The sequence below is a fragment of the Mytilus edulis genome, chromosome 7 (assembly GCF_963676685.1).
Source record: "Mytilus edulis chromosome 7, xbMytEdul2.2, whole genome shotgun sequence".
In the NCBI taxonomy this organism is placed as follows: Eukaryota; Metazoa; Mollusca; class Bivalvia; order Mytilida; family Mytilidae; genus Mytilus; species Mytilus edulis.
The window spans coordinates 70,835,288-70,844,798 of record NC_092350.1 but is presented as its reverse complement, the minus strand read 5'-3'; the positions used below and the strand labels follow the sequence as shown (position 1 = coordinate 70,844,798).

General features: G+C 32.0%; 1 protein-coding gene across 1 annotated transcript; it reads right to left on the bottom strand.

The window, feature by feature from the left end:
- Positions 1-1,024: 1,024 nt before the first annotated feature.
- LOC139482103 (uncharacterized) lies at positions 1,025-9,210 on the bottom strand. The gene is made up of 2 exons (XM_071265765.1): positions 9,144-9,210; positions 1,025-2,866 (listed from the first exon to the last, which is right to left on the bottom strand). Exon 2 carries the CDS (start codon positions 2,850-2,852, stop codon positions 1,104-1,106), a length of 1,749 nt encoding a protein of 582 aa, XP_071121866.1. The 5' UTR covers positions 2,853-2,866; positions 9,144-9,210; the 3' UTR covers positions 1,025-1,103.
- Between the last annotated feature and the right edge of the window lie 301 nt (positions 9,211-9,511).

The following is a 9,511-nucleotide window of genomic DNA, read 5'->3' as shown; positions in this document are numbered from 1 at the left end:
ATCTGATAAAGTCATGCCGATTATAAGATACACAGTTTTCTCTGCTTTCAAATCTTTCTGTTTGAACCCGTCGACCTGGAACTTATCAATTATTGGTAATATTAATTATTTGGAAAACAAAAGGTCCAGGAATGGAGTATTCCTAATCAACAGCATTGTCCTATGTTAGTTATAAATAAAGTTGAATTCTTGGATTCGCTGTTTTACGTCATGCCCGCTAACAAATTGAAAACTACAACATACATATACGCCTTACTTTAAGTAAAGATTTTTAGTATTCGTATTGTTATCTTAGAAAATCTTACTGATTAAAATATTACAATATGGAACAACTTGACAATCATTATGATTGAATTTAGAAGTGTCAACCCTGTGATTATGACCCGTGTATGTCGCAAAATCCTAAATACACCGTACAGATAAGGTAATAGGTATAACAGGTGAATATACTATTGGTATCGGTATCGGATTCGACCCGGAACTTGTTAATTATTGGCAATATTAATTATGTGGAAAACAAAAGGGTCTGGAGTGGTGTACTTTTTAATCTACACCATTGTCCTATATTAGCTATAAAAAAAGTTGAATTCTTTGATTTGTCGTCTTTACCCTATGACGGCTGACAAATTGGACCTCGTTATTTTAGTATTATAGATGATGGGTTGAACCCTGTTAAATTATTAGCCAAACCTCCCGCTTTATGACAATGTTAAAAAAATATATCTTTAACATGACAACACTACGTGACAGAAACACAGCACATATAAACGCCAGAACATTCATCACAGAGAAAAGCTCAAACATGAATACAATAGTCGACACAACATGCAAACTGCAGAACAAAAACGAATATAGTCCATCACCGACAAATACCACTGGATATCAAAAATAATGACGGACGCGCTTACGTAATTAACATGCAATCTGGTCCTTTATACAATATTTTCACAATTATCGTCCAAACAATTTTCAGAACAATGGTGTCATGGAAAGGCAAATTTATAATTATATGAAACTACAAACATTAAGACATAACATATTATCCTTTATTATACTGTAACAAATCGTTTTTAATTACAGAAAATGACTCATCTGCCGACCCTTCATACACGAGTTTCATTAATATTATTAGATTGGAGAGTGTCATAGGAAATGTCATATAGATGTGCGAAGTTGTTTTTGTTTGTGACTAACATTCGTTTTCTCATTTTGTCATAAAATATGGCACTCGGTTTGGTAAGTCCATATTGTTCGGTCTGTATTTGTTGGTATTGTTTCCCATCTGAGGAAATCACCAGAATGTTACCAGAATCCATTCCAACGACAAAAACATTTCCTTTATTATCTACTGTAACTCCTCGTGGGTTCTTTAAAACTGTTTCATTTTTGAACTCCCAAACTGGTTCTCCACTATATAAACAACATGACACTCTATTTTCATTAGCATGGGTATAAAAAATCTTGTCAGCATGCGTTACTAAATACGAACATTCCGACATTAAGGTGTTTGGAATATTGGAGATGGTTAGATCCCTGTATGATATCATTTGTATATCCTCTCCTTCACAGCACAAAAGTATTGATTTGCCATCAAAAGTAATGCCATAGGGTATAGAAGGCAAATCGACAGCCGTAATTACGTTCCCGATGGTCAAGTCAACAATAAGAAGACCCTTTTCTGTATCTGTATATGAATCTCCAGTTGTAACAGCTACTGTATCGTCATCTATGCGTACTAAATCGAAGGAACTGTACTGGTCTGAGAAATCGATAGTTTCTGCAGGCGTGCCATCTGCGTTTAATACCACTAGTTTTTCTCCTACATTGTGATAATCTGTAAAAAGAAATCCACCGTTGGTAGTTACACCACAGCCCCTTATTTCATCACATGAAGTTTCTAGTTTCTTGTTAAAATTTAGTTTGATATTGTTGATCGAATGCTCTTTTTCTACTTCCAAAATTTGAGTTTGTCCATCTATTTTTCTAACTATTTCGATACGCTCTGATGGATGGTTCTTTACAATAATTGAACCAAATGTCGTTGAATATGTCAGAAAATCCTTTAACATAGCATCTATAGTGCATACGATGTCAATTCTTTCTATCTGTTTATCCTCAACAATAGATAGAATGATCTTCTCGTGTTTCGTTACCCTCTTTTGGATTTCTCTCATACACATGAATGCTTGTATATCTGAAGCATGCTTCTTCGTGTTCTCGATTTCTGTTTTGCAATGCAGTATTTCATTATCCTGGTTATTGAGTGTGGAAATCATTGATTCAATGGTTATGCAGCATTGAGTTACTATTTTGTCAAGTCCTGCCATTAATTCATTTTGCAGCTTATCTAGTTTTTGGTTTATCTTTTTTCTCAAAAGAGTTACCTCTTCGATGATCAGTTGCTTTTTATGCTTGACCAATTCAATGTTGCATTTCTTGTCTTCTCTTATTCGATGGATATTATTCATTATATTTCCTACGCTTTGCTCCATATCTCCAAAGTCTTCGGAAACTTTTACGCCGCCAGTAAGTCCTTCAAGAAGTTTCAATTCACTGCAGTTTCCATGTTCCTTAATACACTTGTAACAAGTCGGACATTCATGCTCGACACAGTACTGTACGTACTTTTCATTATGGTAGGTGCAATACAAATCAATATTGACAATGTTAGAAGGTAAATTGTTGTACTCGGATATAAGGATGATCTCATGGTCTCGGGATGCTTTCGACAGGTTGTGGTGGTCCTTACAGTTAGTGCAGAGTGCTTCTTCACAATCCTCACACCAGTGAGTGGACGGTGAAGTTAAATGCCGAAGATCACATATTACACACAGTGATGTTTTCGAATCCATTGAAGATTTACTCACTAATTAAAAAGAATAAGTAGATTATAATTTTCTTTTTACCTTTGTTTTGATTTGCAATGACAAGCTTACAGCTTTGTAAAATAATTCAAATTCAAAAAAATGTCATACATTTGTTTTCATTTTATATGTCCTCTCCCTTTAGTAACATTAATTGTATTGAAAAGTAAATATGACTATGAAAAAAGTTTAACAAAAAGATGAAAGGTAAATTTAAAAGAAGGAAATCCAAAAGAACTGACAAAATTACACTTTTTCAATGAACGGAACAAATGCAGAACAATTGTCATATTCCTGACTTTGTACAGGTATTTTTAGAAGAAAGAGTGGGTAATGACTAGATATGATGTGTCGACAATGTAAGCGCCTCTTGCCATGCACTTTTGTAACTTAATATCTAAAAGTCTGTAAAAATTTCGTTACTGAGTTGAGATACCGACACAACGTGATGGTAACTGTAAAACGTATGAAGTGTCTATTTTATTCGATCTTTCATTTAAACCTGTTGAAGATGTTCTATACTAAATCAGGAATTTGAAATTTGTTATCCATTCGTTTGATGTGTTTGAGCTTTTGATTTTGCCATTTGATTAGGGACTTTCTCTCTTGAATTTTCCTCGGGTTCAGTATTTTGTGATTTTACTTTTTTCTGTAAAGATCACATTCCTTTGAAAGAAGTTCACATAGTGTTAATTGACATGCCCGGTCCTGATTTATTAGGGACGGTGCAATATTTATCAAGCAGGGGGACCTTAAATAACGTAAAGCAACAATATTTATTGTGATATAAATGTTTTTGACAATCATTTTAACATTCTCGACTAGTCTTGACCTTCAAATTTAGTTTTGACTGGTGTAAATCAGCCCATCTAACTAAATTAAATATTGATCTTACAAAATTCAAGCTAAATAGGTAGTTTGATTTATTGCTGTGAAATGAAAGAATTTAATTTTACAATAGGTAAAAATAAAAATTATTTATATATAAATTCAGATAGGCATCTTTAATTTTTTTTATTAATTTTTCAAATCAACTTGGATTTTCATCAAACTATGCAGCTATCATAGATATATATTAAGCTTACTGAATCCCATGTCATTTAGTTTTTTTGTTGTATTGCTGCAAAATTTAAGAATTAAAGTAATCTAGAAAAAGAAAGCTAGGATTTGCAATTAAGATAGGCATCTTTAATTTTTTTAATAAATTTTTCAAATCAACTTGGATTTGCATCAAAATATGCAGCTATCTTAGAGATATATTAGGCTTACTGAATCTTAGATCATTTAGTTTTTTGTTGTATTGCTGTCAAAGGAGTATGTTCGATAAGGTCCTAAAGTGGCCCACTTTTTATCGTAAATTTCAAATTCGGATTTATTGACCAATATCACGATAAATTATAGCTAATACATTGACTAGATAGGATATAAGCCATTTTGTTTAAAATTTTACATTTCTGCGTTTCATTATGACGTCACAAGTTGTACTCATATTGATTTTTCACGAAAAAATCAATGAAAATGGGTAAATTTACAAAGATTATTTGACAGGAAACATAGAGAGCATACGTCGACAACAAAGATCTTTTAAAATAATGTTTGTGAAGACATTTAACATGTCTTATTTGAATATTAAGCTTGTCGACGCCTGCGCTCTATGTTTCCTGGTCCTTTATTTGGTTGAAATCCCGCTGACTTTGTCAAATTTCACCAAAATCCCTTATCTTGACCGTTTTGGAATGTAAAAATCGTTGTGTTAGAATTAAACTTTGACAAAAACAGTTCTGTTTAACTTTTTCACATGTCTTTAAGGCAACTTAAAACAATTATTGTCTTGTAACCATGAACTTTATAATTGGGGGCAAATATGACACTTACCGAACTTACTCCTTTAAGAATTAGATAAATCTAGGTCAAAAAAGCTAGAATTTGCAGTTCGAACAAAATAGAGATAGTACACTTTACAATTTAATTGTTAAATTTGACAGCAATACAACAAAAAACAAATATGACCTGGGATTCAGTAAGCTTAATATATATCTAAGATAGCTGCTTAGTTTGATGATAATCCAAGTTGATTTAAAAAAAAGTTATTAAAAAAATTAAAGTGTACTATCTCTATTTTGTTTGAAATACAAATTCTAGCTTTTTTTACCTAGATTAATTTAATTCTTGAATTTGACAGCAATACAACAAAAAACAAAATGACCTAGGATTCAGTAAGCTTAATATATATCTAAGATAGCTGCTTAGTTTGATGATAATCCAAGTTGTTTTGAAAAAGTTATTAAATAAATCAAAGTGTACTATCTCTATTTTGTTCGAACTGCAAATTCTACCTTTTTTGACCTAGATTAATTTAAGTGTTAAATTTGACAGCAATACAACAAAAAAACAAAATGACCTGGGATTCAGTAAGCTTAATATATATCTAAGATAGCTGCATAGTTTGATGACAATCCAAGTTGTTTTGAAAAAGTTATTTAAAAAATTAAAGTATACTATCTCTATTTTGTCTGAATTGCAAATCCTAGCTTTTTTTACCAAGATTACTGTAATTCTTAAATTTTACAGCAATACAACAAAAAACTAAATGACATGGGATTCAGTAAGCCTAATATATATCTATGATAGCTGCATAGTTTGATGAAAATCCAAGTTGATTTGAAAAAGTAAAAAAAAAAATTAAAGATGCCTATCTGAATTTATATAATAATTTTAATTTTTACCTATTGTAAAATTAAACTCTTTCATTTCACAGCAATAAATCAAACTACCTAATAAGCTTGAATTTTGTAAGATCAATATTTAATTTAGTTAGATGGGTTGATTTACACCAGTCAAAACTAAAATTGTTTATCAAATTCTGTTTCTGTTAAGTGTTTGAATGTTTCTTGTGTGTATTTTTGGGCTAATTAAAATAAAATGTTTACTACTTAAGCATTTGAAAAAAGTGTATGTCCCATGCATTAAGATAATGAAAAATCATCAGGTCCCACTACTTTGCACGTTGAAAAAAGTATATGTCCCCTTACCATTTGCACCGGTCCCCCCTGCTTGATAAATAATGCACCGTCCCTTAACTAACATACGTATATTTCATAGGAACAGAGGGTGAGTGAGCGAGTGCAGCGAAAGAGATGGTTGCACATTTTAAAGTTGAATTCATCCCACTAGGCATATTTTCAAATTTTAAAAGTGTTCTTTGTATTATAGTGTTAAACAATCATACATATACATGATGACTGATTAGTATATAGATCATATAGCATTAATAACATAATAAAATGAATTAGGATTGTGTCAATAGAACCGAGATGCCCTGCTTGTAAATATACGATAAGTCTAGTCAATTTTTCCTTTTAAAACAGAGGTTGATAACTCTTAAACAGTGAAGAGATACTACCAAAAATTAGACCTCTATCTATGGTAGATGTTATAAGCGTTGTGTTTAACTGTCATAACGTTATGTTTTTGCAAACTGAAGCAAGAGTGCGGAAACGGTAAACATGACAATTTCTTCATATATCAAGGGATATACAATGAGAATAGTAAAAGTGACGGCACCAAAATTTGATTTTGAACTGTGTTTGGTGGTGATAATAAGTGTGTATGAGTTTAAAAACGTTTTACGTGTAACAAACGAAAGCTATAGAACGAAAGCTCATTTTCAAGGATAAAGGTGACATTTAATACCCCGCGGTTGTGGCAACGAAGAACTTTCACAGCCGAGAAACCCCTCCGAGTACAGGATTTTCTCGTTACGCTGTCACCATTAGTGGTCTTTGGTTGTTGTCTGCTCTTCGGTCGGGTTGTTGTCCCTTTGACATATTCCCCAGTGGGTTTTTTTTCAATTTCATTGCACAGTCAATAATTCAAACAGGATGGTCACTATAAAGATCAAGTACATCAAAGACGATGTATAATTTTGTACTACATTCTTTATATTTTCTACACTTTTATTAGGTAAAACAAAAAAAACAATGTCGATTTGGTTTCTTCGTTTGATTTCTGTCTTATTTTTGTACACTCTAATTTTCGTTGTAATTAAATTCATGTACGGAAAATATATATACGTTGGTATATGATAAATAAATTGTGTCAGGGTAATGTAAATACAGATATATAGGACTTTGTTTATTTTTCATATATCATATGACTGACCGCAATCTGTGTTAACTTTATAGATATAAATCGGACATGTCGTTGGAGAATACTATTGATTCCGTCTCTAATAAGTAGTTAATTGAAAATGATTTATAACATTATTAAAGTTTTGACTAAATAATATAATTAAAAAGTATGTAAATAAGAATAACACACAATGAATATAACTTGAACTCATTTGTAATAGGTTTACCCTTTTTTATAGATGAATATTTCGTGAGGCTTCACCTTCTAAATACAGCCAATTTATCAAATACAAATAACCTTTATTAAAAAAGAGGGACGAAGGATACCAGAGGGACAGTCAAACTCATAAATCGAAAATAAAATGACAACGCCATGGCTAAAAATGAAAAAGACCAACACACAAACAATAGTACACATGACAAAACACAGAAAGCTAAAGAACAAGCAACACTAACCCCACCAAAAACTAGGGGTGATCTCAGGTGTTCCGGAAAGATAAGCAGACCCTGCTCCACATGTGGCACACGTCGTGTTTCTTATGTGATAACAAATCAGGTAAATAGTCTAATTCGGTAGGTAACATTCATGAAAGGCAAGGGGATTGTAATTACGACGTAAGGAACATATCCGATATCATTTGTGAAACGGTTATTCCATAACGGTCAACAAACTCGTGATGGCGTCCGTTAAAATTACGAAGGGATGATTTCAACTACACCATTGGAAGCTCTGGGTTTAATAGCTTCCTTGTGAGCAGCAACCCTCTATCGATAAAATCATAATAGGAAATGCAAGCACGGGAATATCATATCAATTGGGAGATCTATACCCCGTATGCAGCTGCTGCTGGAATGTTGCTACTGAGAAATGGAAAGTTCACAATTGGAAAGCTGAAATCATCTCTTTTGTCGTAAAGTTTTGTTTTCAACCGAGCCTCATTGTCAATTTCTAGATGTAAGTCAAGATATGAGGCCAACTTAACTGTATCTGTAGTATCCTTTATATCTACTTTGATGAGCTAGATGTGTTCAACATAGTCACCAAATTTTGAATTATTTAGTAAAATAACATCATTTATATAACGGGAAGTATAGTTAAAAGATATTATTTTTCTTCCTTAAAAGTTCCTGTATAATATTTTATCATAATGATAAAGAAACAAGTCGACAAGAAGAGGGACACAATTTGTTTCCATTGGAATGCCGACAGTCTGTTGAAAACACCTCCTCCGAACGGAACAAATATGCTGTCAATCAAGAAATCTAGCATCTTGATAATGTCAGTTTCAGAGAATTTTTTGTTTGAATCAGAGTGATCCTTTACGAAGTAGAAAAAATGTAAAATCACAAAAATACTGAACTCAGAGGAAAATCCAATCGGAAAGTCCATAATCACATGGCAAAATCAAATGACAAAACACATCAAAAACGAATGGACAGGAACTGTCCATTAAAAGTTTAAAAGTTCTTTTTGCTTATCAAACCTTACTACGACTTTTTTTTGATTTTTTGATTTTTTATATTATTATTATTTTTTATTTTTTTTGCAACGTAACATTTGTAAAGAATAATGAACTTAACAGAAATATAGAAGAACATTTCATTTCATAAATGTTGCAGTCATAATTACAATATCTATCAAAATTTCATAACAACAGCTCAGTATATGTCAGATTAGAAGTGGAAATGAAATCACTTGAACTGTTTATGTTTTAGGTATATAAAAGAAATTTTGGTTGAACAACATTGCTTTACATGAAATAATGAACAGAAGACTAAGGAATGCCCGATGTGAAGACGGCTTCACCTAATGACTTCTGGATCGCTTCATTCAGGTATTTCACCTACGCAATCGAACTATTGCATGACAGACACTGTAGGTGGGGGTACCAGGATTGAGAAGAATCAGCTCACAAACAGTCCGCAACCGATTACAACGTAGCATTGTTTTATTGTTAACTTAAACGAAGGCCGCAATGTTTCAATTTTGAATATGCGACAATACGGCCTGTCCTTTTTCTAATTAACCTTGGAATTCGGAAGTTTTGTTTTACATTTTAAGTACGCCGCAGCTTTGATCCACCCTAATTACCTTGACAGTGTATGTATTATTACATGTCCATATTATTGATTTATCAAAGATATTTACCTTTTTTTTTGTTAGATTCACATTTATGTCTAATTATCCCATGGCTTTAAAATCGAAAGTGGAATGTAATATTAATCCGCTGTTTCGAATATAGCTAAACATTATCATATCACAATCTTTAACTTTATTAATGTTGTGTCTTTTATGTAAGAATTTATTATAATGCTTAATACACTATTACAAACGGACACATCCCTATTTAATACTTTATTCTTATGCAAAAGTATTTATTATTTCATATAGTGTATATCCGGTTAGGAGAAAATCGTTTGATCAAAGGTCATGAATAAGTAAACCATTAGTTATATGGACAATTGGTGTATATCTTTAGGTAAGATGATTTATCTTTTTATTTTGATATACCCACA

Bases quoted from the DNA above. Each gene is read 5' to 3' on its own strand.
- LOC139482103 (XM_071265765.1), bottom strand. From the start codon at position 2,852: ATGGATTCGAAAACATCACTGTGTGTAATATGTGATCTTCGGCATTTA.